A 22,490-nucleotide genomic window follows, 5' to 3' on the forward strand; every position below is an offset into this window, starting at 1 on the left:
AACCACCCACTTGGAATATCCCCGCTGGGGTCAAGAAGTACACACTTCTCTGAGGAGAACAAACATAAGGGTGAAAAAGAGGCAAAGCAGAATTTGCATTAATATGAAGGAAAAAAAACTACTGACGATGAAAACAAGGCAATATGAATGCGGCAATGTAACAGTGGGCTCTTTGATCTTATTTTTAAATCACACAGTGTTGCTACACCATATGGCACCGTCCCGTTTGTTAAGCTTGCAGTCAAAAAGAGATTAATTCACCAAAGCGCTGGAGTGGAATTCATTAGGTGGGAATATTCAAAATCACAACAACCCATGACTAATTGCTGTAATCCTCCATTTGTGTTACACAGAGTACGGGTTTTTTGCTGCTGTTATGCCGTTCCGTGTCTACTTTGATTAGCGCTATTCTGTTTCAAGCTGTAGACCAATCAGTTTGCAAAATGGACATCTTATTCTGAGGCACTTGACACGATTTACCAGTTTAAATTAGCAGCAGCTTTTAATAAATATCAGAGAGAGAGAGCAGCATTACTCAAAGACGGCATTGTGCTGTGAGACAAGCAGAGCACAAGCTGCCGCTGATGGTGCGTCTGCCTTTATGAATTATCCTGTAATTATCTTCAAGTGTTTTCAACAGTACAATTCAAAAACAGCCGTTCTCCAGAAATGTCCTCCCACGTCCATTATCATACTAACATGCATTTGTGTCCGAAAGGGATACGGCCTACACACACAGGCTTATTTCTCCTGGGCGTCTGTCCACTGAACGTATAAAAAAAGAGAGCATAGTTGTGGCTAGGGGCCTGTGTTTGTAGAAAGGACAGACCTGCCAGAATCAGGATTGTGGACTAGAAAGAGTTCAGAGAAGTAAGGAACAGGAACAGCCTAGCACCACTCTCCACACACTTTCAATATCTCATATCACTCTCTCCACATCTCCTCCTACCTCTATCCTTTCTTTCTACTGTCAGACTCAACAACAACAACCAACAAAACTCCACCAGCAGCGGCAGAAAGTCTTTTGAGTCCCTGCGTCTGAATGGAACGATAGCAAGAGTCTGGCTGTTTAGCTCCGAGGACAATGCTTCACTTGGATCACTTTAGGCTTCCACAGTCTGCAGAAAAATGACTCAACCCGAGGCCCTTAGTCATTTAGCAGCGGAGCAGAAGCCGCCAAGGCCTCTGGTGTGGAACTATGTTAATAATACAAGACATCAATATTTCTCAGTCACTTTAGCAAATGAGCCGGTCAGCATCAATACAGGGAGAGTTGGCTCCTGACAACACAGCACGACGCGGACTTGATGACCAAATAGAACCATATTACATGCAAGCCAATATGACCGCAAAACAGACTGTGACCACAGATGCAATGTCAAACTCTCTCCAGACGAGATGGATGAACTGTTTGGTGATGTTTCACGGGTTTCTGTATTATGTGACAGGCAATGAAGTTTCCCCAAAGATCCTTAATTTACTAGCTTTAATCCTCTCTGGTTTCCCTTCATGCTTTTTAATGCTATGATTTACTACTGGTTAAATAACTCATGCCAGCACCCAGGGCTGCAACTAACGATTATTAACTAACAACAATTATTTTCTTGATTAATTGATTAGTTTTTTGATTAATAAAAGATCGATATTTGTGTAAGAAGCCACAATCAGAGCATTTTAGACATTTTCCCAACTCAAACCAAAATAGCACAAACTAACTAACTGACCGATTGCTAAAATAGTTGCCAATTACTCTAATAGCTGAAAAAACAATCATTACTCAATCAATTGTTGCAACCTTGTGTACTCGCAAGACATTATTTTTAGGTATGACTGTGTACTATGTACAAATGTGTTATTCCTTTATCTATGTGTTCGGCTTTGGGCCTACAGCAAGCCACATGAGACGTACTGGCGGGATTCTTGTTCACACAATAACAATGATTAAACAAGCTAATAACACTGAACTGTAAACAAACAAACAAGCTCACACACACAAACACAATGCAGTGTTGTTGTTTGTTTTTTGTTTGGAACTAACAAACAAGTCTGGCCATTTCCTAGTCAACTAACAAACAGGGATTCAAGCACTAATGAACACAAAGTTATCCTGGCATGGTGGTATCCAACCATGGTCATCTCCCCCTGTGCTGAATGATGACTATTCTTGCCCACTGGAGATAACCAACCAAGAGCCATTTTGACGAGATGAGAGAAGCTTACCTTTGCTTTAACCAGTCGCTTGGCTGTCTTGATCTTTGCCTCACAGAAAGCCCCTCTGTACTTGGCGCTCACATCCGTGCCCACCGTCAGATATGGGGGCTCCTCCAGGGTCTGGGAGAGAGAGAAGAAAGGAGAAAGAGTGAGTGATAAAGAAAGACTGAGCGATAAGGAGAAAGAGCCAGTGAGAAAGAAAGGGTGAGTGAGCGAGAAATCCAACCAAATTACACTCACAGAAGACACTTACAATGGCAAAGGGTTGTGCTGCCAACAGCATGTCTCTGTCGAGGGATGACAGTGCCAAATGGCTGACGGGGGATATATTACTTTTCAGCCCCTTTTTAATACCACATGAGTTAAGTCGCCCACCTTTAATCTACCACCTCAGATTGAAAATGACTTTTGACATGACTTGACAGAACATGGACATTCAGATTTCGCAAATGAGTCCCGACTTCAGTTCCTGACTATTACCCTGATGGCCCTCTTGTACTAGTGATGGGGTTGTAACTCATTCTCTAAACCGTCTTGTATGGATAAATACTAGAACCCTAGGATGATCATTACACCGTTTAGGCTCATTCCCATCACGGTTGTAGCCGTGGCCCTTTGAGTGGTCGATAGTGTTTCTCTGTGCGTTAACGTGAGATGGACAGAGGGATCTCTGGCCACACATTCATCATGCTGTTCCTACTTCGCACTAATGGACAGTGAGGGACAAGCCAAAGGGGCCACTTGTTCTGAGGCAATAAAGCATCCATAACAAGGCCAGCCTGGAAAGGCAACATTAGCCGTCTAGCGATATGGATGTCATCAGTCACCACCTCTGAAAGCATTTACCACATGCATGTCACAGCAGTTTTCACACACACACACACACACACACAATAGCCTTGGGCTGTTTGTCTGATGCATTTCGAGTAGTTATTGAGAGAGCAGTATCATGTAAAACAAAATTAAAAAACTGATTTGCTGTTGTGGGAGGCCCACTACATTAGTCTGTCCTCATACATGTCTACAAGTGAGTAAAGCTTTCTCCTGATGACTCCAAACACAGTTTGAGGGTTTGGCTGACATATTTAAACAATATTTAAAACACAGTTTATCACACTGTTACTGAACACTCCAAGTTTGTATTCTTATCTTGGGTCATTGTGGGTTTTGCTCATTGACTGTATATACTGGGTTTTGCTGAGCAGATGATTGCCAACAGGATGAGAGGAAGAGATGATCAATGAGCTTCCGTTGATTAAACACCACTCAAGCTGGTCCTGCTTAGTGCGGTGGAGCAGTGGTTAGTGTTGGCACTTTGTATGTGGTCAGCTCGTTTCCCCAATGTTGTCTTTGTAAGTCATTTCAGGGGGGAAATAGTATCTGCTAAATACCCATTACCTTACAATTACTGGATGCCCTGCCTAAACCAGCAAGCATCAGGATAACCAGTCAGCACAAAGAAATTGGGTTCATCATGAGCTTTGGATCTAAAACAAGCAGTTTATTTTATCACACCAAATACTAAAAGGGTTAATCACACCAATCTCACACAAATATATTGAGCACATAATCATCACAAGCTATTATGAAGCTATTCATAATGCAGGTCTGCACAGCAAGCATCGAGTCAATGTGCCAAAGACTTCTGCAGGGATAATTTGATCTGAGCGCCCACCACCCCACTCCTCCAAAATAAAGGCAGCCTCTTCGGCATGAATACAGGACACTCGTATTTTAAATGCTCGGGTTGCTCTTTTTGAATCTACTCCTCAAAAGAGCTCTTTTCGGCTGCCTCGTTTCCCTGGCAACAAAAAATTAGAACACCTCCACGGAGCCAGGGTGGCAATAATGAAACATGAAGCTCCATGTTCTTAGCCGTTCAGACGCTTTCCCGCAGACAATGACAATTCAGTTTTCTCAGACTAGAGGAGCTTTTGCATTCTGTACTGAGCGAATGAGTTTCCTGATGTGAACAGGATTGAAAAGTGAAAAGGTACTGGATGCAAATGCATGCTCAGGAAACAGGACTGCCAGGTCCTGAAAATACTCTGATACTTCTGACACATCTGGCTTCAGAAGTTTTCAAAAAAGTACAAAGAACAAAACCAGACACCAAGTTATTTTCTGTTTGTGTGATATATTGGCTGATTGATTGAAAGTACGATACCATTTCAGTTAGCACCTCCTCTAAAAAATAAATGTCATATCTGAACTGAAAAATTTACCAAGATATTTACCAAAGCATGCTTTACCACTGCTCAGTGCTGGTCGATCCAACACTCAATTGAGGAGGACAGCACTTTTCAAGCATGATCCCATTTAACATCGAAGACCTTGTCAGAGCAACAGTTTTTCCTTCAACACTTCAAGCACAGACAATTCTGTCTAGGATCTTATTGTAAATATAGGGGTTCATCTGTTGTGTAAACAAAAAGTGATGTGCAAAAACAAAACATGCTGCCCTGCATTACAAATACAGCATACAAAAACAATTGTTATGGATGAATAAAGGTACACTGACTGCTTTCCAATAGCTGTCTAATCATATGAGGTCTTCATATGTAAAATTAATGAAAAAATAACAATGTTTTTTTTTTGTTTTTTTTTAAGTATATTTTTTGGGCCTTTTATGCCTTTAATGTGATAGGATAGTGGAAAATGACAGGAAGTGAGTGGGAGAGAGAGTCGGGGTGGAATCCGGAAAGGACCTCTGGGCGGGAATCGAACCCGGGTCACCAGCGTATGGAGCAGGTGCCCCAGCCAGTTGCACCACGGCCGGGGCCAAAATAACCATGTTTGAGGCACATAATTAATAACAGAATAAAAAAGAATATTTATAGTCCACTCACATGGCAATTTACCTTTGGTCCCACTGACAACTGTCACATACACACAAGAATTCTCAATGAAGAACAACACCACCACCACAGAAGCCTCATACACTGTGATCTGACAGGCACACGAGATAGAAGTGTATCCAGTAGGATTATGATGTGTTCCTCTTTGAGAGCAATAAGGTGTTTTCCGGCCATGCTAAAAGTTGTGCTCTCTGGTGAGGCATCAAGCTGTGTAAACCACCAGCCTCCTCAGCTGTCTCCACACACACACACACACACACACACACACACACACACACACACACACACACACACACACACACACACACACACACACACACACACACACACACACACACACACACACACACACACACACAGCTGTTCATTAACACCACAAACTCAAACACAAATGGACAAACCTGCTCCTATGCTAGTGCCACGGCCGTTGTGGTCTTTTATGGGCCATCGGTCTTGTCACCAAATAAATAATAAACAAACCCACCAAAATGTGCCAAGACCAGAGCAGGCCACACATACACACGGTGACAAAAAAAAAAAACCCAAACGGTGACACACTTACCCATACATATACTGTATGCATGCACACACACAGACATACATGCACACACACACACACACACACACACACACACACACACACACACACACACACACACACACACACACACACACACACACACACACACACACACACACACACACACACACACACACACACACACACACACTAAAATAAACCCATCACACTCCTAACTGCAAACAGGCATCAGGGACAGATCTAGAACATGGCCATGGCCAGCTGGTTCTAAAATATTTTCCGCATTGCAACAAGAGGTCAGTCTGGACAGAACAATGGACATCTTTCTCTATTACTTCAGGAAAAAGAAACTATCTAGACAAACAACAATCAACAAGTATTTAGACCAAAATAAAAACATGAATCACTGTTTTGTTTATTAACACCCTTGGGGGGGGGGGGCATCAGTGCCATTTTAAACTTTCACAAAACATTTTTACCATCGTCTCTGACAGAATATCAGTATAATATAACAGAATATTGAGGCTGAAGCCGCTATTACATCTTGTCAGTCCTTGGAGCAATAAGTCTTACAACTGCTCTTTCAGTCATGTAATCAAATTATGCCTACACTCTAATGAGCCGACTTGCTTTTGAAAATAATATAATCAACAAATGCCAGGCACAACAAGCACAGTAATAATCCTGTGCAGTAGAACAGAATGGAATCTTGCAACAGGCCATAGTCTAAAGCAAAAGTGCTCAAATAACAACATAACATTTTGTACGTTTGTTTAGATTTGCATTCAATGACTGTGTTCCTGTTTTGGATCACAAGGTAGGGAAAATATCCACTTTACCTCAACCTTCAATGAGTCATTACTGCTACAAGCCACTGACTGGTGTCTCGTGTCTTGCATAGCATAGCAAATATTTGGTATTCTTATTATTTGCATTGTCTTCTAAGTCATTGCTACTGTAATTAACATACTCTGAAGTGGGTGTGTTTGTTAAATTGTTAAAGTCAAAGCCAAAACTATCATCCACAGTGTGACGTTCCTCAATAAATATGCGGGATACACACCAAAATTTGGTACATACATGTCTTTTAGCTGGCCTCAAACTTATTCTTTGGAATGTCTTTCCTTTAGAAAGCACATAATTACACAGTTGAAACTCTGAGAGTAAAAAATGTAAGTAATGTTATAGCATTTGTGTCTATCTCTATTGATACCATTTCAGTGGCAGCTGTTTTGGTAGGGCTCTGTTGGACATCAACCCTAGACAGTACTCACTTTAGTGAAAGTGAAATTCAATAGTGAAAGAATGGCAACAAGCCTTGGGGTCTATAGTATGCTTCTAATTGCATGCTGTAATGTGGGCGGGATGAAGAAATATTAGGTACACCCCAATCATTATTACGGTTGCTGTTCAATTGGTACACTTACACTGTTGAGTGAAACAAACAGTGCAAAAACTATGATTGTGTATAATGCGCTTCATTAAGCTCATTTTCATTTACTTCATATAACAATGATAAAAATGAAATGTCTTATGATGATGCAATTTCCTGCTGATCCCCGCTTCTTCTGAGGTGGACTGAAATGGGTAGATTGTACTCTGACTAATGACTGGCTTGTTTCTTCAGAACTGTCTGGACTTACTGCCAAGGTTCATTATTTACCATAGACAAATTATTAACAATATTGGGATATTTTAAGTCTAAGTTTATGAGAGTCTATAAATCTGTATAAGATTTAAGTCTAAGCTTTAAGCAATGTAAGCAATGTAAACAATGTAGAAAATCATCAAATTTCCAAGATATCCAAGCTGGAAACTATGATGATCAGAGAAGGAAAACTGTTTGGCCAGTTTGGCTAATTTTTTCCTCATTCCTGCTCTTACTGGAGCAAGCGTGGTCTACACAAGCTTCATACAAGGGCCTTGGCTTTTAGAGGGGGTACCCTGAGAGTGAGAGTGTGTGAGAGAGAGAGGGAGAGAGAGTGTGTGAGAGAGAGAGGGAGGGGGAGAGAGAGAGAGAGGGAGGGGGAGAGAGAGAGAGAGAGAGAGAGAGAGAGAGAGAGAGAGAGAGAGAGAGAGAGAGAGAGAGAGAGAGAGAGAGAGAGAGAGAGAGAGAGAGAGAGAGAGAGAGAGACCGGCCTGAACAGGACTGCACAGAGAGCCAGTGATGGACGAGAGGGAGGAGATGCGTCCCAACACCCCACCCATCCACCCAGAGAGATTCCAACCTGGCTGGGTTAAGCCACTGCTCAGATGTGAGTGGGTCGAAACTAAGAGTAGGTCCTTACACTGGGCATTTTGATGCTTAAATCAATCGATACATCTCAAAGATAAGAGGCCCCTCCTAAAATCCATTCATTCATAAGAGTTTGGAACGTTTGTTCGGGAGAAATGACAGCTACTTGTAGCACTGTTCTTTATAAGCACAATATGGGTCTTTAAGAATAAAAATTACACTTAAGAGTTCCATGCTTCATTACTTTTGCCATTTTAGAGCAAAGTGAGTTGCTGCCCTAAATTGTTCTATGAAAAAAGAATGCACGATCACTCAAAAGGACAGAAAATATATAGTTTTAGGTGCAGCTGCACCATTTTCTGAAATCTACCCTAAACAGAAGGTTAGAAGCAGAAATTATTGGAATAGTGACAGCCATTTAGATATTTGAACACATTATGTGCTACTAACTGTCAACGGTCAACAATACTGTCAACATATGCACCCAAGAGGACAATGTTTTTTATTTGACATACAGTAGTTTTATCTGTTTTGTCCTGTTGTGGACACCTAAAATCTAACCTCTGAAACAAAAAGCTTGTGATGACTATGATGAGGCTTCATTGATATACTGACATGCTAGTATAGTAATACTATTATATGGAAACAGTGGTGTCTCAGTAGTAGTGTCAGTAGAAGAAGATGAACTATATTTACTTCTTCTCTGAGGTAGCATTACAACTGCTGGAAAAACTGTATGAAATGCTGGGTGCACTCAGCAACTTGAAGAGATGCATCAGATGTGTTGTCTTGAAACAACTGATTACCTACAGAAAGTAACTCATAAGAAATATGCTCTAGGATTTTCAAGATAATTCTGCTTCAGTCCTCCCACAAGTGAACGGGCAGCAAATGCAAGGGAGTGGACGTCCTCCACCCAGTGTCGAACCCAAAGAGACTGAGGACTTCAGGAACTACGGGTAACAAGACACTTCAGTCTTAAAGAGCCTGAAGACTTCAGTGTCCTGCCAAAACATAGCTGTGGAGACCAGGGATGCCATAATGGCCTGTGGCCACACATTCAAAATATCAAACACACACACATACACACACATACACAAACAAATCACATGTTTTTTTTTTTTCCTTCATATGGAGAAAATAATGGCTCATTGACTGTTTTTTACAGCTCTTCGATTCACCTACCTCTGTTGAGGTGGAAAATCTTTCCCAGACCCTGTGCGGCCTGATTAAACACACATGTTTTGTTCAGCTCTGTGGCAAAATGCGCCCTAGAGCAGCGAGGAGAAAAAGCCTTTGTTCAGTGCTCTGCTCACCTATGCGTGGATACTTCCTTTCACCTACGCTCACATACTGAGCACAAGGGAAGGGAAGAGGGACTCTATAGCTAATATTATGTCTGCTGTTTTTACCAGACACGTATGAGATTCAGTAAACAGTAATAAAAACAGGTCTTCCAGCATGGCTTAAAAATGCATATGCAATGAATTGCATTCAGCACTAGTTTGGTTGGGAAGAAATAAAACAAAATTCGCAACAGATATATGATGCATGTAAACTTTTCAAGGTGCAACAAATTTCAATAGTAGTTTTTGATAGAAGGTCCATCAAAACTTCCTTACGGAGAAGCACTCTAATTCTGTGGTGGATTTTCCACCATTTTTGATGATTTGAACTCAGTGAAGTATTGAAACAAAGTACATAATGCCCTTCAGTAAAATAGACAATTACATTTCTTCATTTAGCAAACACTTTTTTATTCAAAGTGACTTTTACAATTACAAAATAATTACAAATAAATAACTTGCTTTCCTTTTTATTTGGCATCGCTAGTGTGTTGCTAGTGCCTTGTTGCTCTTTATCTTGCAAACAAAGTACTCAGTGCTAGTCATGATTGTCGACAGACTGACAAACAGTGTGCTTCAAAAGAATACAAATAAGATCAGCAATAACATTGCCTCCGTAACAGGCTATCCTGATGTGTTGGTGGTGTGCAAGACAATTTAATTCCCAACAGAAATCGTTATTTTCCATAATAATAATAATAACAAACAACAAAGTTACAACAGCAGGATAAACTTACTGACAGATGCTTTGTCAGATTTCTAAAGATTGCTCTCTAATGAGTGCAATACCAAGCCGGCTTGCTTGGTGAATACATTTGTTCACATCAACTAGGCAAGGCAGTTAGCTCTGCTGGCCCATCAGAGGTGGTGCAAATTGCAATGGTATTTACAGAGGAGATGAAAAGAGTTGTCAGTGACAATACTTCTTTCATGCAACATGAAATAGAACTACCATGTCTGTGAATGCTGGAACAGAGTGCATTCCATGAAGAGCATCAAAGAAATGTGGACTAAACGACCCCCTCCCCTCCAATACAACACCGCACTACGCCACTACACAGGAAATGTAGGCATCCATGTGAGTTGGATTGCCATATGAATACAGAAAGGCTTTGCCACAACCGCAGAAGAACAGTGTTTGGTTGGTCCATTAATCCACAGTTCAGCTGCGCTAAAGCTGCCTCTGGCTCTCACATCAAATGCCGTGATTAACGGCAACTCCAGGCTAGACAACCTCCTTCAAGCAACCATGAAATATGTGTCAAACCATCCACCCTCAACTCGCAGGAAACGGTAGTCTGCTTCTGCCCATTTCTTCTCACCCGCTGGTATGACAACACTGTGTTCCTGCATAGTCAGCTCTGTGTGTGTGTGTGTGTGTGTGTGTGTGTGTGTGTGTGTGTGTGTGTGTGCATGCACGCGCATGGTCCCAACGCAGCACACAATCCCCTCCTCAAAAACACGATAAAGGGACGGGTGTTGAAACAGTGGAGGGGAGATAAAAAAAGAATCCCTGCTCGCTCAGCTCAGCGCTGCGCAGCGCAACACTCGCTCATTTCCTCTCGCTAAACCCCTGCGGCCAGCCTGTCCGCACACGCGGTTCAGCTGTGGGTCAAAGTGCTCCCCTGGCCAATCGTGACAGGATCAGTCACTGGAGGCTGGCAGAGGCTGTGCCCACTTAATGGGCTCTGCGTGTCAATCATCACTGGAGAATAAGGTGCCAAGTCCATGTGTGCAGGGATCTGGGATCTGAGATCTGCAGCTGCTGCTGGCATGGCATGAGCATGACACTGTGAACTGGGACACAGATCTTGTCTCAAACAGAAAACCCTGAGAGCACAGATCATAAGTAAAGACTCTGTCTGATCATGCCACTCTGTGTGGTTCATTAGGTCCCTAACACATGTACAGAGCTGGGAGCTGGTGTGATTTGATCTGCTACAATAATCAGTGTTTTTGTTTAAGTTTTTTTTTTTAAGTTACTCATTAATGGAGACACTCTTACATGGGAGGGATAATAAACACAGCTGGCTGCTGGGAGAAAGACACCAGACAAACACAGCATTTACCCACACACACACACACACCCTTCGTCAGCGACTCTGTCTAACTGAACGTCCTCTCAAGTCTAAAGGTGATTTCGTCTAAATGTAATATGAATGTCTTAATCGACAGTTTCTCATTCAATAAATATGTCCAGTTTGTGTCAATAGATATGTCCACACACTATAACTCTAAAAGATAAACATAAACTGTTACTAACCTTCTCTGACTACATTCCTTGACAACAGGGCTGGATCGGGAATCGACCCACCATCATGGTTAACAATGAATCTGATTGTTTGCCAAACAAAGGAACACGGAAGGGGGGATGTAGGAGAAAATTAAGCTTTTCTCACACGCTGTAAAATAATCCGACTTTGAATCCCCTCTTTGTTCAGGCCTTCCCTCATTGCATCTCCCTGGCCATGGGTAGCACAGCTCGGTCTCAACATTTCAATTACATCCTTCTGGCCAGTGCACAAACATATTTTAAGATTTTATTGGGGAGAGGGAGGGGCACACAAAACAACCCAAACCTGCTAGGTCAGAAACACAGAAACAGATGCTGGTTCGATGGAAATGAAATCTTTTCCTCTGAAAGTGAAACCCTGGTCTACGCAAGCAGGTGAGCAGGTGCGGGAAGCCACACTTGTAGCACTTGTTTCATTTTCACCTGATTGTCTTCCTGACTGAGACAAACGCTCCAAGGAGATCAGAGCGAGATGCCACGTCACAACAGATGGCACCATGACTAGTGTGTGTCATCACGAGCCGAGTGAGCAAGTGATCTCCAACACCAGCCTAACTGACTACACTGTGCTTTATAGTAAGCAAGTGATCTCCAACACCAGCCTAACTGACTGCGCTTTATAGTAAGCAAGTGATCTAAATGACCAGCCTGTCTACACCACACTTTATAGTAAGCAAGTGATCTCCAAGACCAGCCTGTCTACACTGCACTTTATATGCCCTCCATACTCTCTATATAACTTCCATATCTTCAGTTTTACAAAGGACTGTGGAGTTGTAATCAAGTCATCAAATCACACTTCGTCAGCATATTCACACAGGAAACATTGCTCATTTTCACAGTGAGGTACCGTTTTACAGTAATGCAAAGCATTGTATACAATGTATAACAAGTTAACAACATTTATTGTTTACAGAAAGTACATATCATCAGTGAATACAGTACTTTTACAAACAAATGCAAGAATGGTCAATGTTCAGGTGAACTGCATCATTAAGTACAGGACAGAGGCAACAAAACAGTCCGTGAAAGAGCTGTGCAGCTGTGCAGCACTCAATTCTGAACTGTCTGAACTGTTCTTTTTGACCACTTTCTTTAGTCTTAGACAGATGTGACAGAACTGAGCTCACAAGAACTGCTCAGCCATCCTGATAACGACAGTAACTAAACTGTGTGGAATGAGACTAACTGACTATTGCAATTCAGATATCCAAGAAAACACATTGGGTGGAGAACATTCCAAGATATTTTCACTCCACAACCAGCTGGCAGTGTTAGAATGCAAATGAACCCATTTCACAGCCTGGGTGCATTGTAAACGGAACTTACGCTTTAATCAATCGCAAAGGCAGCACAGGCCACAATAAATCTCTCCTCGCCAGCACAAGAGCACGCCGTACATAATGTGGGCCGCCACTGCATGGTATTTTTTGCGGGTTTCCATGAACACTGACTAATGTCACTGCTGAGAAAGTGCTGCATCACACAAGCTTGACAGCCACATGGTTTCATTAGCTTACAAGAGATCTTGACAGATGAAATTATACAGAGTGTCAGTGTGGATTAACTGAGAAGGGAGCTGGCCTGATATTATTGCTGTGTACCTTGAGATGGCTCAGGTTTCACTCTCTGTGTAGTATTGTTTTTTGTTGTTGTTGTTTTTTGCACTTTCATGAAAGTACACAATAGAAGAATGAAAACACTTTCAAAACATGTCTAAAAATGAACTATTTTCTTGTTGTGTCTCATGCCACTCCTGTGGGCCAATGGGACAAATCCTGTGGGCAATAGCCCAACAGCCAGTTACCATGGAGACTAGGCAAAGCCTTTTCACTGTCACATTCCAAGTAGCCTACTTTGTGGGAGACACAATGGTTTCGACTTTGCCAACTTGCTCAAGATGGGGAGAATAATTAAACTACGGCAATAGTGATGGGGGTCATCATGGGGGGGGGGTCAAGATCTTAAAACGAAAAGCATTCCATCAAATCATCAAATAACTAAAACATGGTTTGTCTGCATAGTTCAAAATCATGCCACTGTATTAATAATTAGGCTACACAAGAATGAGGCATGCTATTTCTCTAGCACTGGACTTAAACACAGTAAAACACATGTGGGCTTAAATACTGTACTATTTGTTTAAAACTCTACATCAATTTCCACAATGCTCCACCTCTAAGCCTCTATGGCCCATCAACCTATGCAACTGCCTGATTTTACCCCCTCTGGCTTTCCCCCTTATAGGCTACCTAATTCTCATTAGACACCCCGTTTTCCCATTGATCTGTGTCCAAATAAGATCCACATGGGGTTTGGCATAAATCATTGATGTGCATTATTGCCTTTCACTATGAGATTTATTTATTATAGTCACTGTTAATCTTGGTTATATTTGGCAACACGTTTGTTGGGGAATACTTCTGTGATCGTGTACTTCTTTCAGAAGGCTAAATAAAGTTGTCATTAGGAGACTAGTGCTAAAAGTTAGAAAGTCTACTAGGCTGCAGAGTGAAGTAGCCTACCGGTTGCCTAGATCCCAAACTTCCCTGACACTTATTGGATACAGATCTATGAAAAACCATAACCACATTTTCTTTAAAACAGTGTATCTGTTTCTCTTTTTAAAATTCTCAGATAAAAACATCCCCATAACAAGAGAGGCTATGACATTACTGCCTGTAAACCAGAGCTTATTAGCGCATTTTTTCTGAATGGACCACGTGACAGTAAGCCAAGGAAAATAATCAAAATTCAAGTTTAAATGGACTCACCTTCATCTCTGCACGAGGCCTCGCTGCTCCGCTTCAGTGATCGTTGTGTTTTGAACCAGTAGCTGCGAACAATATGTAAGCATAAGCTGCATGTATGTCCTGTGTGTACAACCAGTATTGCAAACAATCAAACCAGTGACTTGAAGGCTACGGCATAACAACTTGCTCGCTGCGACAAAATATTCTTTTAAAAACAGGGCGAGGCTGATTTGTATTATGAGGACGTGGATATTTATTTGAGATGCCGCATTAATGGAATACAGTAAACATCAATATACTACTACGACAGCATATCGGGGCATTCATTCTTTCAGCTCGTCGACGCGCGGTAGCATGCTATGGTGAAACGGTGAAGATGAGAAATACAATCGTTTTCCTGGTAGACAGCACAGCACCGCGGGGGTTGGCTTAAACGTCGTCGACAACGTCCGCCCTACGATTTTTACCGTGAATTTGATGTTTCCATCGTGTGACAATCGTCTGACCTAGCAGACTTTCGCCAAGTTAAGCGCTAGGCTCATGAGATGAATGAGAGAACATTTTCAGCCGTTTATGTAATGATCTCGTGTTGCTCCAGTCTCAACGTGATTTCTTTTGCCATGAGAGCATACGGCAAGTTCATCCCAGTCATCCTCAAAAGAAAGTAAAACTTATTGTTTACATGTTTGCGCAAATATGACAGATCATGCAGAAGGTATCGATAAAAGAAAGAAGTCATTCCTTTGAACTTCAAAGTCAGAAAAATCCTACGAGGACAAAAAGACAAACTACAGTAGCCGTACAAGGAGCAGGTTAGCGTAATGTCTAGCGCTACAGCATTCGATGACGCCATTTCTGTGCCACACAGCAGACACATATTCCATATGAGGATAAAACAAGCAAACACACAAACAAAAATTATGTCACACCATCCCAACAACTACAAATTACAAAGAATTTCTTTAGGGACAAGGAAAACCTAGTCACGAAATGTTTGCTCCTGGCTGGTAGTCTATGTTGGGTTTGTTCTAGGCTATCTCGTCAAGTGGGACGGCACATAGTTTCTCACTGTAGCCTTCGACGGGGTGAATAAAAAGCTCAATGACATCGATAACAATCCATTAGTTCACAAAATATACAAACGTAGTCTATACATGGCCAGATTGTGAATAACGAAGATACACTTACGCAGTAGCCTGTTTGCAGGCGGATATAATACCAACTGAGAGCATAATTCTCCGTCTACGAGAGAAAGCGCTGATACGAACTGCTGATGGCTGAGACTACATCGGCGTGCTCCACACAATGGAAAAGCTGTCAACCCAACGAACAAGGTCAAGCTGAACAAAGTCGCTCGAATCCTCCGATACCGCAATAATGTTAGATTACTGGAGAGCTTTGGAATATCGTCTGCTAGATGCTACAAGTAACAAGCTTGCTATATTTCTCCCGACGAGTCTGTTACAATGTCACCCTCGACAATCGTTGGGCTATATTCTCTGTGATAGTGGCTCACTGAAATAGCTTAACATTTTTCGAATGACATAATGTTTGCACGACACATTTTGGGCTAGAGAAAGGTCGCGTACAGTAAATGGTTTCAAAATCTCGCTGCTAACTAGAACACAACTGAAGGAAACTGCTTATGATGACTACATGCTCAACAAGCCAGCCATTTCAGTTCGCTCTTGTAGGCTTGTCGTTATTGTGGGCTACATGACTACACTGGAACAGAGGAAGTAAGCCCCGAATTTCCAGAAAAGACTGCGATAGAGTATGCTGAATTATGCACAGGCACACCGCGCGGTCGAAAATACAGTTCGAACAATATATCATCACGCGCTGAATCATTTCAGAATCTCTACAATGAGCGAGTTCTTTGGGGCGCTGCTTGATTCAGCCAAGCACAGCACAAATGCAAGATTCGATCGACCCATGAAACTCCAGACATGCACACGCTGTTTTTGAGAGTTGTAGCCCACTATTAATTCGAAATACTCTCTCAATCACAATATCACAAAGCCTTACGTAAGGGCTACCCAATAAAACAGCATTTCCCCATCAGTTGGGCTTTTTGATGGCGAGGACCGCTGTTTAGTTTTAGCGAATTCCAACACAACATCTGCTGTTTTAATGCCATTATACTTGGTCAAAACAATACATAACACGGATGGATGATGGGCCACGAAAAATTTGCATCCATTGACGAGAAGAAACAACCGTGCAAAACGAAAATCCTGTAATGTTACTGCTTAAGTAAACAAGGTTGATGACAATACACGAATGCCTCTTGTTTTTAGGAATATGTTAAGAGTATTTTGTGCATTCAGCTATTTCAGTCTTGATGTTGCGACAAACGCCTGCAAACTATCACTGTTGATCGATTTGTCTTTACTTCTACAAGGCGATATAAACCATTTCTAACACGTAGCCTACTTAGCGTAAGACCTCAAAGTATGAGCTTATAAACAACCTTACCTTGATAGTCTATCCAACTGAGACACTGAGTTCCGAGTAGTCCGTTATGAAAAAAATAAGAAATAATCCATTAGATCTCAAAGATTTGTCGCTCGACGTCAGAAAATGTTTAGACGAAGTCTGCAAGACCTCAGTCGGTGCTGAGATGTGATTCCGACAAAGTCTCTCTCCCCACTCAGGCTCTCTTTCTCTATGATCCCCCTCTTTGGGCTGAAACTGACTGACAGATACACAAATCTACCCACGGAACAAACCGTGTACAGTCATTGGACTAAAGCTTCGAGTGTCCGCCTTTTGGCTCCTTGCATTGGTCAATCTTAAACCAGTTGTTGTTACTTTTTTCAACGTCCGCTGGCGACATCGCTGTCATCGTTTCTGGGATGTGTATTTTTTAAGGTACATATGTACATTCATTGCAGGATTGAGCCACTGGATACAAAGCTCAGTATCAAAACTTCAACTCCCATAACTCCCTGCGTGAGGGGCAAGCTAGAAAGTGGACGGCCATTCCTGTTTTCCCCTGCCCCACCTACTTGTGCGCGCTTGCTCCGTAGAGAGGCCATGGCGTATTTAACTTGCTGTGTATGCGGATGAGGAGGATGGTACGAGGTCTAGCCGTGAGGCAGAGCGCATCGAATACGTCCGCGCTCTTTTTCTTTCTTATAGCGAGCAATCAGTTTCCGAAAGCCGGTCAGACCACTGTAATACTTACTAACTTATTGTTTTTATCAGTATTTAGGATATATATATATATATGACATTATTGGATGAGTCCAGTAATGAGGCGAAAGCTAACGTGCTAATGTTAGCAAGGAAATCAAGAAAAACGTCGGAAAGCGGAAGTGCTGAAGTACCCGGATTTCAATTTGCCTGACAGAAGGTGGGTGGAGTGGGGTGTTTACAGCAGTCACCCCTGGTGTTGTTTTTGTTGTGGTTGCTGATGAAACTTATACAGAAGAGTGCTAAGCCTTCCCATAAATTCCCTTAAATTAATGTCCTTAAGCCTAAGACACTAATTTAATAATATTTAATAATAAATAATGATTAAATAATCTAGCTCTTCAGATATGCCTGCTTCAATGTGTATATTTATTAGCTATGGTGACTTTGATGTGTCTTGTTTAGCTAGGCTACATGAGAGGGCTTTATTTTTAAATTGCCAGCTTCTTTGTTGCGAAACATCTTGGATGCATGTCCACATGCACGGGCATGTTTCCAGCATTTCTTCTGTTGAATTCAAAGTAGGCCTAATTGATTTATTGATGAATTGGGAAGTCTTAAGTTCGAGATGGATATTGGGCAGCCTACATGACATGTCAAAAGTTGGGAGGTCTGCCTGTGTCAGGTGATCTGGCCATGGTTGTGCCACGGATCTGTCATAGTTGTAGGCCTGTGTTATGCAGCAGTCTGTGCTGAACTTGATATGAAAACCCTGCTATTGAATTTCATCAAGTTAGATTTATGTTTGATTTAGGCCTACAACTGGAGGATACAAAGGGCTTGCTTGTGAGAGTGTTTTTGCAGACAAGTTATTTTTCTTCCTCTATGGCAAGCTGAAGTTAATTGGACATCATTGATAACTGTTTTAACTGTGTGTGCTTAACTGTGTGTGTTAAATGCCTACAACATGGGTACAGGGTACTCATTGCTGTGGTGTGGCTGCATGTCATGAGACATTTCCTTGACTGTGAGTCATCATGAGACATTCCCCTGGTCCTTTTGTCATATAATATTACAGCACCTACACATTAATGCTATTGTTTTGTTTCTCCAGATGTAGGCTATTTGTCTATCCTGATCGTGTGGTTAAAATGGCATAGATGGCCAAGATTTCACATACTTATTGTAACCTAAACATCTGTTGTTGTTAGTGCACTCTTCGTGTGTTCTTGTGATATAATTATGGCCCAAGAATGGTGGTTTGATTACACAGCTGTCAATTTGACATAGTTTAACTTCATTATCCATAATTATTGATTCCCAACACAAAAATTATCATGTTTTATTCAGTATCAAAAAGCAGCATCAAGATAAAAAAAAAAAGCTGAAGTTCTAGGCTTGAAGCTTAAGTTTTCTGTAGAGAGTGCATTGAGTTTTTTGTTATCATTGTGGAACATGCTGTTTCTTCTATTGTGCCTCCTAGCTCAGTGTCTGCATCTTATCTGCTCTAAGAAAGTGTGCGGACACTGCCTCAGGCAAATCTTCTCTGATTAGCTAAAATGCACAAGTAAATGTGCTAGGAATAACGAATAATCCACAAGTCATTCTTGAAAAATAAATACAGACGAGAACAAACAGGACCCTGATGTGCAGCATCTATATCAAACCAATATGTGTGTATTGTGTGTAGTGAAATACAGGAGGAAAAATGCAGAAGGAAACTAGGGAATTTTGTTTTGATTTGATCCTTTTTAAAGATATCCCTGTTGTGTGAGAGGCCAATGCATTTGTATTTGCTACCTTTGAGACCTGCCTACTTGTAAGACTATATCCACACACCACACAGATATAGTTGTGTCAGGTAAGAGAGTGCTAGTTCAGTAGTGTCATGGTTCTTGTGTTCTTCAACTGAAAACATTTTGGAAAGCTACTCAGAAATAGGTGGGTAGCTACTGGTAACTTTAGAGCAACCTGTTGGAGACCCCTGTTTTAGACGGTGTGACTCATAGTTAAAGGCCGCAAAGTGGCCCCATCCCTTTATGCTGATGAAGGATTATACTGTAGCAGTAAGGTTTACTTATTGAACATGAGCTATTTTAGATCCCCTGACCTTTTGTTTAATCTTTCTTTTACATATTCTGACTGATACACAGAATTCCATATTAGTCATCAAATGCATTCTGACACTACAACCAACATATCAGCCCTGACACATACAACCAATGTTTCAACCCTAACACTGCCTTGGCAGCCTTGAGGCTTCGCAGATCAGATGATTGTTTGTATTGCATTGTTATTCCTGCGGAAGCTATGTTGTTTTCAACATCTTTAGTCAGGCACTAACATCAGCTGTCAGCCGGGTAGACTTCCAACAGGGGTGGCATGAGAATTCAATGTTTGTGTGTGTGCAGGCGTCAGAATGTAAGCAACCAGACCTCAAGTAAGAATGAAATCCTGGTAGTATTTTTGATTCAGAGGAACACCTTTATTAGTCTCTTACCCCATTCGCTCTCTTTTAGTGGATCCTCTGCTTATACATTTTCATGATTCCCTTTGAAGTTCGGAGAGAAACTATCTCTTTATGTTTATTTGATGTCGTTGGGTTTCGTCTGAGCCATCAGCTTCTGTTATCCTCCCCTATGCTTGTTAGCCGAATGCAGCAGAGAAGAGTCAAGCTTGTCATACACAGCAGATTTGATGGGCACGGTACAGCAAAAAAAAAAAAGCAAAAGCGTGCTGGTATGAAAGCAAACGAAATGCACAATGAGCAAACCTGCCAGAAAATAATTGCTTGCGTCTTGCCTGTGTCAATCTGTCCCACTATTTCCAGCGGGGAAGAGTCTGCGTGTAGCTGTGCTTTTATTTCGGATCAGAAGAGCAAGCCCTTTCATTTGTTTAGAACACATATTAATATTCAGTGTCTTTGTCCCTTTCATGTCTGCCTTCCTCTGCTTCCTGCCTTCCTCCATCCGGGACCCCCACCTGCTGTAGGTTTATTGATTCACTGGAAAGTACAAGGGATGGATGGGGACAAGGGAGCTGCTTCGGAGCGGATTCTTCTAGAACCCTACAAGTACTTGCTTCAGCTGCCAGGTGAGGCCCTTTTTAACAATGTACATCCTGTATTTAAAGCAGACAGAGAATGGAACACAGTTTTTACCTTGGGTTTGTTGAATGAGGGGAGTTCAGTGCATGATCACAAACCCGAACCCGACCGTGAATCCGAAAAGATTCTCGGACTTTGCAGTGTAACATGACCAATAGCACTAAAAGAGGAAGTTCAGACCAGGAAATGTTACAGGAGAACTGGTTGTCTGTCTGTCTTGGACTCCATCCAGCATGTGTAACCGTTGCTGGAGTCTTTCATAATAAAAGGTCAAACCACTTATACTTGGTAGCTTTTGCATATTAGTGTTGAACTGGATCTGCTTGCTTTGCCGATCGTCTTGTCTCTCTTGTCTGTTTTGTGTAGGCAAGTTTCCCTCCGCAAGTTTCCCTAGTCTAGTCCTCACGCTATTTTCAATAGAGATTTTCATTGAAGTTTTGTTGTCGGACGAGGCTTAAAGTGTAATTCGGGAGTAAAAACAACCTAGGGTCTATTTACGATAGTTAACAACTTCAGACTTTTGATTGAGAGCAAAATTACGTTAATTGGTGGTGTTTTGAGCAAGACTGTTTATTTGCATTAACCACTAATAATGCTCAAAATATAATTACACTTCTGTGGTAGTGTGGTGAGTGTTGCTACAGACAAACTGAAGTATTGTAAACTTTGAAAGTGTACAGAGAGGTCATAACAAGATCTGTATCTGTAGGAAGAAAATTCCATGGCTTCATGGTCTGGTATCGTCAAATCATCGGGTGTGTTTGAATCAGCGCTGCGCAGATCTGGTTGAATCTTTCAATACAAACATGCCTTACATTTAGCCAGATCTGCACAGCGCTGATTCGATCGAACGCGCACGCTGATTTGACTGAAATGGTGCCACTGGATAGCAGGGGGGAAAGTGCACATGTCCTCTGAGCAGTGCAGTGGTAAGTTTGCAAAAGAGATGACGACATTCATTCCACATTCCACTCACTGAGGGCAAATTAGGCCACATGTGTGGGAGCTTGTTGTTGCGCTGTTGTGATGTTGTGACTCCTAGTTATTGAATGCTTTCTCAGTTCAATCTCACTCTAACCTAAACTTGCCATTTGATTTGAAATAATGAATGTGTTATAACAACGTATCATTAATTTATTTAATCCGTCACAGTTGGATTCTAATTTAAAAGGTAAAGGACTAAATAAGCCAAGAGAAAATGTTCTGACTAAACTTATACCATGTGGGTGCACATCAGCAGTGTTAGAGACCCCACGCTGTATTGTACGTCAGTGAAGCATCAAAATGAGTTTGTAGCTGTTATTTTTAAGTTAAATGAGCTGCATCGTGTTGCTTTAAAGGTACCCTTAACAAGTTTCCTACCCGAAAGAAACAACCCTACTAGAAAATTGCTAGGTTGGTAATTGGCTACAAAGGGCCGCTCAGACAATGGCAGAAGTGCCGTTCATCATGTTATGAGGTTATGTGCTGTCAAAATAATTTTGGAAACGTTATGTTAAGGTAAAAAAAAAACTGTTAAAGGTGCCATGTGTAATGTCCACCAAAAAATCAATTCATACTCCACATTCCATAAAAGATGGGGGCAGTATACCTCCAGAAAGTGAGATGGTCTACCCTAGAGCAGCGGTTCCCAAACTTTTCCCCCCGCGTACCACCGGCTACATTCCGACTCGGCTCGCGTACCCCCACCATCCGACACATAAACACATAAAAACGTAACGCCCCCCCCCCGTTGACGATATTTGTCCGTTTCCCGGTTTTAGGTGCGTGCATTTGGTCAGTTAAAAAGTTATGATTATGAAAAGTAGCCTGCATAGTAGCCTAAATACATCCACATACAATATCTTATAATAGGCCTACAACGACGTCTGACAAGGATGTATTCGTTTGGACAACATTAGGCTATACAGCCTAGAAAGGCTAAACTAGGCTACCTTTAGTTTGTTAAATGTAAAGCCTAGCTTAATGTTACCTTTCTTGCCCATCTGAAATAACTCTTAGCTTTGCT

General features: G+C 41.7%; 2 protein-coding genes across 5 annotated transcripts in view; one reads left to right on the forward strand and one right to left on the reverse strand.

Moving 5' to 3' along the window:
• The window catches only part of arid4b (AT-rich interaction domain 4B), a 46,470-nt gene extending 29,561 nt beyond the window's left edge, over window positions 1-16,909 (reverse strand). For 3 of the 4 annotated variants that reach the window (XM_076285512.1, XM_076285511.1, XM_076285509.1), the window contains exons 1-3: window positions 16,717-16,909; window positions 14,260-14,321; window positions 2,221-2,331 (exon numbers count right to left, since the gene is read on the reverse strand). In XM_076285512.1, coding sequence (XP_076141627.1) covers window positions 2,221-2,331; window positions 14,260-14,265 — 117 coding nt within the window. In that variant the 5' untranslated portion in view covers window positions 14,266-14,321; window positions 16,717-16,909. Of the gene's footprint in view, window positions 1-2,220; window positions 2,332-14,259; window positions 16,680-16,716 lie in introns of those variants that run through there. The other variant, XM_076285510.1, reaches the window with a different exon arrangement.
• A 354-nt stretch (window positions 16,910-17,263) lies between these two features.
• ggps1 (geranylgeranyl diphosphate synthase 1) overlaps window positions 17,264-22,490 on the forward strand; it is a 30,386-nt gene continuing 25,159 nt past the window's right edge. The window contains exons 1-2 of the mRNA XM_076285513.1: window positions 17,264-17,596; window positions 20,368-20,469. Coding sequence (XP_076141628.1) covers window positions 20,397-20,469 — 73 coding nt within the window. The 5' untranslated portion in view covers window positions 17,264-17,596; window positions 20,368-20,396. The remainder of the gene's footprint in view (window positions 17,597-20,367; window positions 20,470-22,490) is intronic.

The sequence above is a fragment of the Alosa pseudoharengus genome, unplaced genomic scaffold, assembly GCF_046254945.1.
Source record: "Alosa pseudoharengus isolate Yale_2024_CS ecotype anadromous, Long Island Sound unplaced genomic scaffold, YU_APseudo_1.1 YU_APseudo_1.1_scf_15, whole genome shotgun sequence".
Classification (NCBI taxonomy): Eukaryota; Metazoa; Chordata; class Actinopteri; order Clupeiformes; family Clupeidae; genus Alosa; species Alosa pseudoharengus.